General features: G+C 30.3%; 1 protein-coding gene across 1 annotated transcript in view; it reads right to left on the reverse strand.

The window, feature by feature from the left end:
- The window catches only part of LOC140665889 (neuroendocrine convertase 1), a 28,553-nt gene extending 13,744 nt beyond the window's left edge, over window positions 1-14,809 (reverse strand). The window contains exons 1-3 of the mRNA XM_072892477.1: window positions 14,583-14,809; window positions 13,919-14,084; window positions 21-122 (exon numbers count right to left, since the gene is read on the reverse strand). Coding sequence (XP_072748578.1) covers window positions 21-122; window positions 13,919-14,084; window positions 14,583-14,653 — 339 coding nt within the window. The 5' untranslated portion in view covers window positions 14,654-14,809. The remainder of the gene's footprint in view (window positions 1-20; window positions 123-13,918; window positions 14,085-14,582) is intronic.
- Window positions 14,810-15,220: the final 411 nt, after the last annotated feature.

Here is a 15,220-nt window from a genome sequence, read left to right on the forward strand (position 1 = left end):
GTAAAATATAAAAACGTTACCTTGGAATTTGCATTAAGATCCTTCATTACGCAAAGATCTTTTTTCTTCCGGCTCGGATTATCATCTATAATCCATATATATGTGTCGTTGAATCCTATAACCTGAATAAGCAGATCCATTACATGTAAATTTATTTTCAAGAGGACTAGTGATGTGTGCTGTATATTTAATGAACTTGAGGCCGAATTAAAATTTTATTTAAATTTTTGCTTAAATAAGTATTAAAGCACTAGTTTTATTATCATTTTGCAATTTTTTCTAAATGTTATCAACGTAAAGCGTAATTAAAATTGAAATGTATAATGTATTTATAAAGTTATAAATGTGTTTTGTATCAACAAATTAATTAACGTTTTTTTTCTTATTTTTTGTCGTTATTTCTCTTCTTTATTAATTATACATATAAGCTGAGAAAGAGATTATTTAGCGCGATATTATAGATTACTTATCATAGTATTATGTATACTAATATATTTATCTCTCTTTTTTTAGCTAATAAAAATGAATTAAAATGAAAATAAACATTACATAATAGATAATAATAGAAGAGAACAAAATCTAGTCATTAATAAATTATTAAATTATTGAATTAAAACTTATTAGATAGAAAAACTGTAATAATAAATATAAATTTTAAAATAATAAATAATTATTACATATAATCCTGGAATTGAATCAATATATTTGAAATGGTCAGAATATTGCATCTGAAGAATGTGTACCTATGGAAGGGTTAACTACCCTTAGGGTGATTGACTTAGGGTGAAAGTAAAACTAGACGTCCCGACGTTTGCGCCCTTCGAATGAGTAAAAGGGACGCTGGGATCAGGATAACATACGAAAGTAGTTGGTAAATCGAGCGATTCTTTTGGGGGAACTATCGAAAGTGTAAATGGGGTATCGCACGTGTGTGACGTTATTATTATCCATGGTGTCACGTGACTGGTTTGCCTTCATTTTTGTATAGCATCTGTATGCGATGTGCTGCATTGCATGGCGTAAGTAGTATGACAGAGATAGAGTGATGGGGAACGTAAGAGAGGGGGGACCACCTGGTAGGAAAATGGGCGTCATTCGTGCAGGGGGGCAAACTATGATATTTCCGTAACATCAGGCACATATTCCTGTTTCGAGATACTTCCTGACTGTCTCTCCTGATAATGTTGGTGCGATACTTTATTTATGTATGTACATACATGTTATGCAAAATAGAACATGTATTTTAAAATTCTGACATTAGGAAAATTAATTTATGTGTATATTACAGATTAATTGTTGTTGGTTAATCCATTGGAAATAAAAATGTTAAATACATTAAATTTATAAAATATAAATTATATATAATTTATACATAATATTGTGTATAATTTATTATTTGTAATTTTTTACTTTAAATGTTTGCATAACGTTGTTCAATTATTTCTATATGATTTATTATAATGTATTTTAATATTCAGCTTACGTGTATATTTTATATTTTTGTGTAATTGACATTTCATTAAACATTCATATATTTATTATTATTGGCATTTTTGTGACAGCTCGAGAGATCAACTGACTGTTATTTTCCCAAACAATATTTTGGATTCTCTAACGCATATATATATTTTAATTGCTCAAGTAAAATAACAGTTAAATAATAATAATTGTAAAAAATTAATTTCTTTATTTTCTCTTATTTTTTCGCGAAATAAATATAGCATAAAACGCATATACATATATTGTTTAACACATACATATATTTTAATTGACCAAGTAAAGTAATAGTTAAATAATAATAATAAATACTAAATATTAATTTTTAAAATTTTACCTTTCACGAAATAAATATAACATCAAACGTGATTGTTCTCCACACAGAATTGAAGGAAATATTTAGGTCATTGGGATTTATAAAACAATAATCGTTTTGTCTGTTATCCTCTTAACCCCATACAACCGTGAGCAAAAATCCTTTAATCCACTATCCATCATATCTGTTGTGCATTCGGTTAGAAGGAATAAATTTGATCGTCAAAATGCTTCGCTGAACTCGCTGATAAACTAGTGAATATCCGGCGGGATATACTTTTCAATACAGTGGCGCATAAATGTTGCATGTTTGCGTATCCGTGATCACGTATGCCACGCACGCCGCGTTAAGCATTTAGGATTTTACATCACGATCCATGGATCGATGGAAAACGTTTCTACTATTTGCAAACTAGGTCCACAAACCTACGGAATTTGATATTAAATACGGGCAAATAAAATCATTGGTTGGAATAAAGATTTGAAATCTTTTTGTCAAGTAATTTAATTAAAAAGAAAAAAAAAATAAATTATATTGCAATACATAAATTTATATTAATAATAGCTTTATCACATTATAAGAAATTTAAGTTGTCACATTTTTTAATTCCTCTTTATAATATAATCAATGTTTGTTCAATCAGTTCTGAATTCATTATTTAAGAAATAAAAAAAAATTCAATTATTTCAGGGATAAAGTTAACTCTATGTAAGACATTACATATATATGTGCGTATGTGTTGTAACTGGATTTTAGGATAAAAACTTTTAAAATAACTAATAATTAGATCTCGAAGTAATTTCAACTTTGTAGGTACGTGAAAGAGGTTAATTCGAGAGATCTTGCGGTTCAATATAGTTTTCGCAAACTTCACTGCAGAATTCTCAAAGAAAGGATTCTTAATTGGTACGTGTATGTGAATCCGTTTTTTTTATTCTTTTTAATACTTGACAGTTTCAAGGTCGCTACTTTTAACACAGAATAGTGTTTGACGGATAAAGCACGTGCCTTTTAGTTGTCACGCGACTGCTTCTCTTAAATTACTCGTGGAAACGTTTCAAACTCGTCGACTACGTGATAATGGTTTTCTCTCTCTGGTTCCCTTCGGTTGTAATCGGTAAGCATAGTAATTTGAGAGATGCACATTAGGAAGGTTACACGGACGTACACGTGAGAGAAACATGAAGAGAAAAGACGAGGACCGTCATTACTTTGCAATTAGCGAGTGAGAGGGCGAATATTACGATTATTGTCGAGTATTACCTTGATCGCAGTATTAATTCGATGTACGTGAAATGCAGAAAGGTTAAGCTGTGTAAGCAGGTTTTTATATAATTTTTTTTTTATCTGTATACGAAATAAATGCATAGTTTGCATTAATTTGTATTAAATTTAAAGAGTTTTAATTTTGTAATTATTGCCATTTAAAAACAATTTTTATTACTATTAAAATAATTTTTATTAAATAAACAGAATTTTTATAAAGTTTTTAAATTTATAAAGAACCGTTAATCAGTCTTACAATTAGTCAGAGATAAATAAATAATCAATATTTCTTAGTGTTTATTCTGAGATAAACTTTGCATTAATAGAATTTCAATTTAAATTTAATAAAAATTTAATATATATATATTGATATTTAATAAAAATTTAATATACATATACATATACATATATTTGATTTTTATCAAATTTTATTTTATTTTTGCTAAAAAATAATTTTATATAAATTGTCTTTGTTTGACAGGTTGGCAATGCTTTTTATAGTACATTAAAAAAAATACTAATAATATTATTGCTAAAAAGATATTAAAAATTGATTTTTAATTCATACATATATGATTGTTTAAATTAAATTTTCAATTTTGTACCGTTGCATTATCACATCCTGTTATCACTCGGCTAATATTCGCCGAGTGGTGAAGTTTCGCTCAATTGCATCTTGCCTGACTTCCCCGCCATTTAACGATTCCTCGATACAAACTCTCGGAAAAGGATTATACTATCCTTGCCGTGTCCTGTACATTTCCTATCCAATCGTCTTAAGTTTGCGCGAAGACATTTCGGAACTCGAATATCATCACCATCGACCGTAGTATTTCCCGCGCGAATGTACGAGTATTCTCGTGCAAACGTTTCCGTGCGCGTAACTGGAAGGACAGATAGAGACGAGAAATCAGAGCCGGTCATTACTTCGCGATCAGTGGGTGATCCATCTTATCGGTATTCAGATTGCGCTTTCCTAATACTGCTACGAAGGGAATGTCTTCGGTAAAGATACAGAAAAATCTGTGGCAATCCAAGTCGCTTGTAACCCCCTTCGGGCAAATGGCAAGCGTGAGTAAAGATGAGAGAAATATATAGAGAAAGAGAGAGGTGAAATATTTTCGCAGTCCATTTGTTTTGATCGGATTTCCAACTGTCTCTCGTAATCTCGCCCCCCTAAGCTCCCGCAGGCGTCGTCAGTTTCCAATGAAAACCCTAACGTTTCTATCCTCTTCTTCCCTTCATCTACCCATGCCCGCTATGCAATCCTTGTCGATGTTTCCCGAACACATCTTCGTGCTCGTCTCTTGGATTCCTGCGAGCATTCTCCGCGTTCTCCATGTATTCTAGGTACATGAGTATGTGCGTATGTACATTTGTACACAATGTCCTATCTATCGTGTGTTCTTTTGAAAATTTTACAAGTTGTTTTAAATCTAACGAATCCTACAAAACACATTGGAATTGATATTTTCTTAACAGAAATATATTTTAAAAAATACGTGAGATAAATTATTAAAATGAAGATTATTTTAAAAACAAGAAAGAATTAAATTAGAAAAATGCAAATACACATACCAATTGTCAAAACTTTAGTCTACATTTTATTTTGAGTTTAATCTAAGAAATTAATATCCAAAAACTGTTGTTTCTTTTATTGGTTATGGAATTTTTTGATTTATTTTATAAAAATGCAAGCACTTTTGATGTCAAGATTCTTTTCGATGTAATTATAAATAAACTTACTTACATAGAAAGAATTTGACGCTTACTTGTCAAAATGTCTAGCACAAAAAATTCCGAAGTTGCGAAAAAACAAACATTCAATCAAAGTTTATCTAATGAAAAATCGACTTCAAGTTCGTTAAAGTATTCACATATTCACACATAGAGAAACTCAAAGTATTTGAATTTATTATATTACTATAGAGTTCTAAAGATAATAGATGTGATAATAGATTTTAAATGTTGTATCTATGTGTGTTAACATTATTTTAAATAAGTATATACAATTGCTATTTTCTGCTCTATCTTATTAATGTATACATATATATATTTATATTTAATTATTAAATACATCTCATCTTTGTCAATCATATAAATAATAGTGTAAACAAATTTTATAAATGATATGAATTTAAAATATATATTTTGTTAATAATATATATATATATATATATATATATGGTCAAAAAAGAAATTTAAAAGCTAATCGATTAATTATTTTTTACAAGATTACTTTAAGACTTCAAGGCTTTAAATTTTTAATCATACTAATAAGGTTTTACATTTTAATCATATTAGACATACAACAATACGTAAAATTCCTTTTCTAATAGCAGAACGTGTCGTGAGAAGCAGCCCGTGACATTCTGGTATACGTGTTACTTGGGATTACACGATGTCTGGCACTTGTGGACTATAAATTCAATTACATGCATTGAATTCAGCAGATGGTAGAAGTTTCCGCCGCTCTGCGTATACAAGTTCACATGCAAACTGGCAGAACTCACACTTTAGGCAAGTGCTTATGGGCGCAACCGTGGTGACATATAGCAATAAACACTTAAACTGACAATGATATTGTAAATTCAGTTACGCCACAAGTAAACAGAACACGTTGTTACCGTAGTCTTAATTTTTATTTTGTTATTTTGGAAAGAAAATGCGCGAGTAATGAAAAAAAATTATTTCAGACTTTTGATTTACTTAAAATATATTAAAAGGCCCTTTTTAACACATATGTTGAGAGATTCAAAATTATTTAAATATATACATATTTATAAAACGTCTATCTATTTAAAATACAACGAAAAATAAACGTATTTACGATTAAAACAGTGTTTTATCACAAGAACATGGATTTATCAAATAAAATTAACGTGTATAATATTAAGACATAGAGTAAATATTTAATATACGTTTTGAGAAATATCATATCTAAATTGCATTTTTGTAAATAATTTTTCTCATATATCTCCATATGTTTTTTTTAAAATAAAAAATATCTTTTTAAGAGTTTTGAACATTTCAAAGGCTGATGTTAAGAAACTTAAAGAGGCAGGGAAAGTATCAAACTTGGCAATCTGTATAATATAATAGTTGAATTGCAACGGGCGTGTATAAGCAAGGAGAAATTGCATTAATGCGTTTGACCTTTGAAACTTCATCATCTCGAAGTCGATGTCAAAGTTAAAGTTTTAATTGAAATCAACGCTATAACTAGTATCACGTGAATTTGATCAAAGAGTTCCAACTAGTTTCGTACAATCAACCTCATTCGGCTGTTTTAAACCGATTAATATTATATTGATTATAGATTCTATCCTTACGTCTGAAACAAATCATTGCACCTCCAATAACTACTTATACTGATAAAAGTTATAATAGTATTTTATGTAGTAGTAGTATTACATGTATATAAGTACTATTATTATTTTATTGTAGTTTAGCTATAGTAATATTAAAATAATTGTTGACAGAAATTTATTTAATAAACGTCTCACAAAATTTAAACTTTTTATCTACATGATTGAAATATATATATATTATATTACAAATGCAAAATTATTGCAAGCATAAGTGTTGTAAATATCAGAACTGTAAGAGCCATTTATGATATCGGAAATTTTACGATTTCAGTTTGGAAATATTATGAAATTCAATGAGATACAAACATAAATTGATACGAATCGATTTTGGCAACGTTTTCGAAACTATGTGTTCGCAACTTTTAAAATAAACGATTGACATAGTTTTCAATACTTTATACATGTACAGATCTTTAATGATATTGAAAAATTAAAGTAGTTGAATAAGCAAAAAAGAAAAAAAATAAAATGATAAAAATTATGTCTAATTAATTATGCCTAAATGTATCAGATTTTACAACCAAATTACACGACCTGTAACACTTTGCATAAATTACGTAAAACTAGATTACGGTGATTTATGAAGCGCTATCAAATATTTATTAAGCTCATCGGCCGGAATATCAGCGTGGACGGATTCACCTTGAGATTAAATCTTTTTAGGGTGGAAGGGAGCAAGCTATATATATATATATATATATATATATATATATATATATATATATATATATAAAACAAAGGTAAGCTCCGGATAGCAAATCGCTGTGACATCTGTCAACCGACATAACGGGAAGTTCATTATGGCGTTCAGCAGGGTGCCACGCCATTTATTTCAATTATTGCAAAACGCTGAATCAGCAAACTACGGTATCGGTAGTTATCGATAATTTACGAACGTCATTAATACCCACGTTGAACAAGTCGTCTAAAAATACCATCATTACGGGAACTACATATAGATTACAAATCATTTTAACACGGTTTTACTTGATAGTAGGTTTTTTCTTTTTTTTATTGAACCGTTTGTACAGTTATAATAGTTGATTATAATTAATAATTCCTATAATTTATTAAAAACATTTATACTTTATAACACAAAGAATATTGTATAAGAAAAACAAAAAAAACTTTTTTTAAGTATCAAGAATACTGTTATTAAAGATTTAATCATCACAATGTTGGCAGATTCAAAATATATATCAAATATAGATATTATAAGAATTACTTTAGAAAAATCGAATTATATTATTATTATTTAATCAGAGCAATATATCTTTTCATTTCAAAGAAAATATCAGATATGATAAGTATGTAAAAGATAAAGATAAATTTAATATAGAATATAATTTAATAAAATATAAATTGTCAGTAACATCTATTTTATTAAAATACATTTTAGGTATTCGCTAAATGTTTTATTTGATATAGATTGATATGAAATTATATTTAATAAAATATAATTTTAAATTATATTTTATTAAATTATATTCTATATCAAATAAAACATTTAGCGAATATCTAAAATGTATTTTGATAAAACAAATGTTACTGACAATTTATACTCGGATGATAATATCCTTATCTCCTTAAATATCTACAGCTGCTATACCTTTAAAATAAAGAAACGATTTCTGTCTGTCGGCAGGAAAATTAATGTCAGGAAATTCATTCCGACAGTTCCATAACAGATTTTCGATAACCGAATTCCAATTTGCCCTGAAGCTCGAGCTTGATTGAACAATCTTGGTCCTTTATATATCAGAAGATTGTGCGTAAGATATACGATAATGTAAAGCAAGTCAAGGAGACTTTCAAAATTCCGGTTGATTTGTAAGATGATATATTGCCATCTGCTCGTTTATCGAATGTCACAGAGTTGCATACGATATATTCTGACAACTTAATAAATTGCTATAATCGCTTTAACATGAATACAATTACGTTGTTAGTTGACGCTACGATATTAATGCTTCTCGTAGATACATGTATAAAATACGATCGATTGTATTTAAACAGTTTAATGTGCTGTCTAATAAAGAGCTAATTAAACGAGGCAATGAGTAAATATATCGTAAATGGTATTTACGTAATATAAATGGTATTTATATACAGCATACACTCTTTAATTAGGATTTGCAAAGTAAATTGAAATTCGTACTAATTGTGAGTCTAAAGTTTAACTGATATATCAGTCGCAATTTATTGTCGTCATCGAAGAATGATGGCCCGATGGGAATTGCCCTTATCTTATGTTCTGCCAAATCGACGATGCCAAGCCTCATACCCTAGAAAGCTCGCAATCAGTTCTCTCTGTCACTGTTACGCGCGAAATAGTGAGACATATGCGTTTTACTCTGACAAACGACATCGTATTCGTTTCTCGAGAGATTTGGAAATCTTTCTGATAATGGAAATAAATGCAATAAGATGATATAAATGTCTTGTTACATAAATTTCTGTGAGGCAATGTGTTTCCAAAAAATTATATTTCTTTGAGAAAGGCTTTATGTGTGATTTCAATCTACAATACATTGCACCACTATTGTTTTGTATAGATTGCAGTAGCATTCTGTGTAGACGCATCAGTTATTATTGCTATAAATTGTATGTTCCCTCGACTCAATTTATGCAAATTGAAATGCTTGGAATTTTTCAATAGTAATGCAATAAAGTATAGCTATTATCGATTAACCACCAAACATCCTGCGTGACTTCCTGTGCAATTAAGTCCGCTCTTTAAAGTGCACTCATCACTTTTCCATCTGGCCTGTTAACATCGCGGCTATATTGCATATTCTTGGTTGGTCGTTACAAGTGGGCTTAATTATATAAAATAATTGCACATCGTAGAGCCACGATGGATATACGCGCTTAGAGACAGCCTAAGAGCAATCTCACATATCGCGCTCGCTTTTGCGGATTGGGGTTTACCACGTGCTCTGTAAAGCAACTGCAGAACTGCTATATACGGGGTGCTATCCTTTCGTGTACCTCGTAGTTTCCCTGCTGAAAATCTCGCGCCTGAAGATGGAAACATTAAGATTGAAAAAGGTGCTACGATTACGTTTACGTAGTTGTAGCCGTATAAGGCCTCTACAATAGAGTCGTAAATCGTAAGTTGTAAAAAATTAACCAATCACAGTTAAATTTAGAGAAGAATAATCGAATCGGATTGATTCATTTCTTACTGATGAGGCTTAAAGGGCTGTTTATAATAGGTTTGTAAGTCGTAAGAAACCAATGATATTCGATATTTTTCTTTCAGGTCAACTGTGATTGGTTAATTTCTTACGGTTTATAATTAACAATACTTTTTATTGTAGACGGTCCTTAAGCCTCGTGCGCAGAAAACGCAATAGCGTGACAAGTGTAATGACGGCATGACATATCAGAAATCTAAAATGTAATAAATTTTCTACAGAAAAATTTATATAAATTTATATAAATAGTAAATATTTTTTTTCTGAAAAACGTACTTAGAATTAATTAATACTTTAACATAAATTTAATATTTGTTCCTCTCTGTAATCAAAACTAGAAGGTAAATAAAGATTACTTAATTTGGAACTATTTGATAAAACTTATAAAACTGATAATCTAACGTGTTACTAGGCTGATTTTGTTTTTATGTTGTTATATAGAAAAAATGTGCGTGCAGATAAACAGTCATATCAATCTTTCACGTACATATAATATTTTATTCATTACAGAGCCGTTAATTTAAATGAGTGGCCATTATCCAATTATATTGTATGAAATAATTATATCATATCTTTGTAACAAGACAGTAATGTTTTCTAATGTATTATGAATGTTATTAAAGTGCATATACTTTATATAAAAATTGTTATTTTTTTCCATTTTGATCGTCGTGGAAATAATTTGCAAAATGCTATTTTTTGCAGCAACATCTTTAAAGCACCCTTTATAACTTTTTTTTCGGAAATATATAGATGACTTGGCGTTTCCGACGCAAACCACGTATCGCGAGACAGATGGAAAGCATCGATTGCACTCGTGCACTCGTCAAAGCTAAGGGAAAAGGTACAATATCGTTCTTCCCGTCGATACTTCCTCCCGTGGCGAGGTAAAACTCGTTGTGTAAAGTGCACGATAACTATACATATATATCCTCTATTTGTGAATTTAGACAACGTATCTTAGTAACTGCAATTCCATTTTCAATTTATTGTGTATACGGAAACGTTAAGATTTATATAAGGATATTCTTAAGACGGCTGAAATTATCATATTGTAAACGATTTAATTCACGAAATTTGAAATTTTTCATTCCTTTAGAAAGCACTAATATTTTAAAAATATTAGATTACATTTTAAATCAATAATAAATATTTATATATAAATGTAATTTCTTTCAAGCATCTATAATTTTATATTTTCAATTACAATATATAATGTAATGTAACGCAATATAATAGAAATTTTCATTTCTTTCTGCAAATCTATAAAATTTTTGGTTGGTATGTATTTATCAATTTTCATTTTTATTTTCGGGATATCTATATAAATATTTCAAAATTTAATTATTCGAATTTTAATGGATTATTGGATATATTTGCGTAGAAAACGCAAGATATTTTAAACCACATATTACGAATTTACATGAAAATCACTCTGTGGTATGCTGTTCAGTTTAACGCACGATTAACGAGATATTCCTAGGAGATTGTGCTTATTGCTGATTCTCCCCATACGTCTTCCGATATTACGCATCGGAAATTGCGGGGAGCACCCGACGCGACGGATGAAAATAAGGCGATTGCTCGAGACGGTCTTGTCAAAGGGAAAAAGATACGATATCGGCTCTTATTCGTCGATATATATTTTCTCTGGGGTTCTCGGCGAGAGACAGAGAGAGAGACAGAGAGAGAAAGATAGAAATTCGTTTTGCAAAGTACACCGGGCTCTAGGATCCGCGTGAGATGTCTGCGAGCGGCAAAGGCAACATCAGCGGACGCGAACGGAACGGAATGAACGAACGATCAAATGGTTCGTGTGAGAGGCCTCCCGCTTACGGGGATAATCTCTTTGCAGTCATCCGTATGGCAAAGGAAACGATTTGGCGAAGCCGCCAATCCAACACTCCCATCAGCTGCTGTCGAAACTCCTAAACACGTTTCACGCTTCCCGGTCAGATTCAGGATGTTGGAACAGGTATACACATAGGTATATGTGTATAAAAAGTGAACACCTTCTTCAAAGACCCTCGGCCGAACGGGGCAAAAATTTCTTCACTTCCGCGACGCGGCGAATGTCCCTTTTTCTCGAGTTGTATTTGCGAACTGAATGGGACCCGCAGGGCGAAAACTTTTCGCAGGAATTGGGATACTTTTTACGGCGGAAATGTCGCCGGCCCCCGGGATAAGGTCGACTTGTTTTGATATTTATGTATTTTCAGATATACCTACATTGCGAATATTTATTAACCCCTTTCTCTGGTTAGATATTGAAATTATCTGACAAGAAAATCCTTTTAGTAAAAATTGCGAAAATGTCTTTGAAAGAAATATTTTTACTAATAATGAATATTTTTATTAATAATAAATATTATAGTTTAACATAAATAAATTAGTAAAAATCATCTATGTATATGTGTTAATATTGTAAAAACTTTGAAAATTTGTCTGCTACATAATACATTATCTGTTTATTATATTATTGTCATTGTTAACTAAAGAGATTAGTTTTCTTTCATTGAATATTTTGCCGAGTCAAGAAATAAGTTTATGATACATATCTGTTTTAAAAGTATACAGAAAGTGAGATGCAATTAAAAGTTGAATAACTGCTTGATAACTTATTGTTGGCTACTTGTACAATGCTCAAATTTAGTTTAATTTTTTTGTTTTGTTTACGTCAGAGTATTGTAGTTCCATTTTTATTTTTCTTAGATTAAGACTATTTTTTAAAAATAATTAAATGATATATACACACACATACACACACACACACACACACACACACACACACACACATATATATATATATATATATATATATATATATATATATATATATATATTCTAAAAATTTATTTTTCACATTTTTATAATTTATTATAATTTATAATTTATTATAAAAATGTAAAAAATAAATTAAAGAATTTGACTAATTTTTATAAAATTTTAAATTAAACTAACTAAAGGAGATAATTTATTCTTAAACTGAAAACAAAATTTGTAAAAATTTGTATTTACAATTATTTATAATATTAATATACTTTTAGGTATTTGGCATTATTATTTAGGCGATTTAATGCACGCCATATGTCAAGCATCTAACAGACCATCATCTTTCAATGCGCGAGATAATCTCCGCACAAAATCAATCTATTTTTAAGTGTTCGTTAAACAGTGACACATGTAAAATAATGTACAAATTTTTTCTTTATAAAATCTACACATAGAAAGAATGTGAAATTAATAACATATGTATAAAGTGAAATTATTAACGTCAATATATATTAAAGCGAAAATTATTTTGCAATATTGAGTTTTAAATAACCGCACAAAATAATAGTTTAAAGAATACCGCGAATGTTATGTTATGCCTTTTGTTATAACTGATCTCATATTTTTTTATTCATACACGCAAACTAATACGATCCGATATTTGTATATGATTATGAGATTACAGATAAAAATAATCTAATACCATATATAAATAAATTAAAACAAAATAGCTTTTACAAGCTAGCGGTAAGTAAAGTGAATATTTTATTATAATCATAATAAATATTAATATAGTGTGCATAGACGATCACATGCAGCGTATATTAACATTAAACTAAGTAGGCTTTAGTGGATATTAACGAACGTTTCGATTCTTTTTTGAGGTCATTCTCAGCGTTAAAACAAGCAAATAGATATAATATAAAGAACGGTACAAATATCGCTTATCGGCAAACATAAACTTAAAAATTAATTCGGACGAGATATAACGGTGAGGTTAAAAACGGAACCTAATACAAAGTGTCAGATTTTGTTAAAAAATATATGTATTAGCGACATGTATTTGGTCATGAAAATAAAAACTAATATAAATTGTCAGATTAAAAAAAAAATATAAATATTAACAACACATGTTCGGTTTCAGTTTTATGCAGTAAATTAAAGATAGATCTTGTGACCTTCAATCCACGTTATTTCCCGACTGACAGGCTCAAAAACGAAGTATTTGCAGGCTAACAAATAAATCAAAGCTGAAGCCGGAAAAAAACGTAACTAAACGCTTGTTACGATATAAAAAATATAAATATCTCTTAATGACTGTTACAAAAAATGATTTTGACAAAAAACTCGATGCACAAAGTATTTCATTAAAACCAGCTAAAATATTGGACCGAACGTTGTCTGGCATCGATTGATTTGATTATGATTTTATAACGAGCCGATATATTTTATAATTTTATTTTAGAATCATATTTAAAATTAATAGAAGATCTTACCGGGCCATAATATATGAAACCGAGTTGAACTGCCAATAGGGATGCCACTTCCTGTCCACCATTCACCATGACGACCCATTCTTTATATTTCTCGCCGATAATATTGATCGAATTCGATGGGGTTATAACGGTGCCAAGGAGTTGCATAATAATTAGCCCCAACACTCTGTGGAATAAGTAGAGTTTCGAATATTAGTGCGACCACATTTTTTTTGTTCGCGTTCTAGCGTGGGGGAAAGAAGATTGCGGTAAACCTCCTTCTGTGTAAGCCGATTTCACGAACAGTTCCGATACAGATATATTAAGAATATTCGATCGCCGTAGATATAAAAGTATTAGGGACGCGTTTTATTCTCGCAAATTTCCTGCGTGATACTGCGTTTAATTTCCGTTTTTAAAAGAAGCCGCACTTTCTGGATTAGTCATCGAGATATTAAAAATGGAATTAATGTAAATTAAAAAAGCTATTTAGAGTATCGTATCTTTTAGTTTTGATAATTTGCAGTGAAAATCACCTGACCTGACACATAAAAACAATCACTTTGCAGGTTGAACTATATCTTATTATCTTTATCACTTGCAATTATCATTGCATTTATCGGTACAATTTTTAAAGAAAACACACGCCATATTTCTACCGGCATTTCGCGTACATGACACGTACCTGACCATCAGGGTAATCTTCTTCTCGCGTAGTACGCGGGGGAGGAAAAACCAATAAATAGCGACGACCATGCAATTAATTAATACTTTCACCGCACTATACTCCCGAGGAATTGTCGTCCTTTTTCTTATCACTTTCTTCGTGATACTGCTTCCACAAGTTCTGATGATTCCGTTCGATTTCTCTGCCGCACGCGTATTGTCTACGCGACTGGAAAAACAACAGGAGCGAACGGTTTCCGCCGGCTCTATTGGATCGCAAGTGACAAGGGATCGGACAGTGTGCGTGACAATTAGCAACTGTCTTTTTGTCTGTAAGGGGAGGGAGTTTTGTCGTCACCCTGTACGCTATGGTAGACGATAATCCGGTCGGTGGGGATTGGAAGGGTAGCGGATTAAACAAACATGACGTAATGGACGTGCGTGGGATGAGCAAGCCAATGATAACGATTTGTAAATGATTCTCGATGATGAAAGCTGCTCCGCAATATGTTGCACTGATATCATTTTCCATTGTTGAACGGACAAAATATTATTTCAAGAATTTCCGGAATATATAAGCATATTTTCTATTTTCTCTAGAGAGAAAGATAACGCTTTCATTTTTATATTTATTTGAATTAAAAAGAGTGTACATAT

The sequence above is a fragment of the Anoplolepis gracilipes genome, chromosome 1, assembly GCF_047496725.1.
Source record: "Anoplolepis gracilipes chromosome 1, ASM4749672v1, whole genome shotgun sequence".
NCBI classification, from domain to species: domain Eukaryota; kingdom Metazoa; phylum Arthropoda; class Insecta; order Hymenoptera; family Formicidae; genus Anoplolepis; species Anoplolepis gracilipes.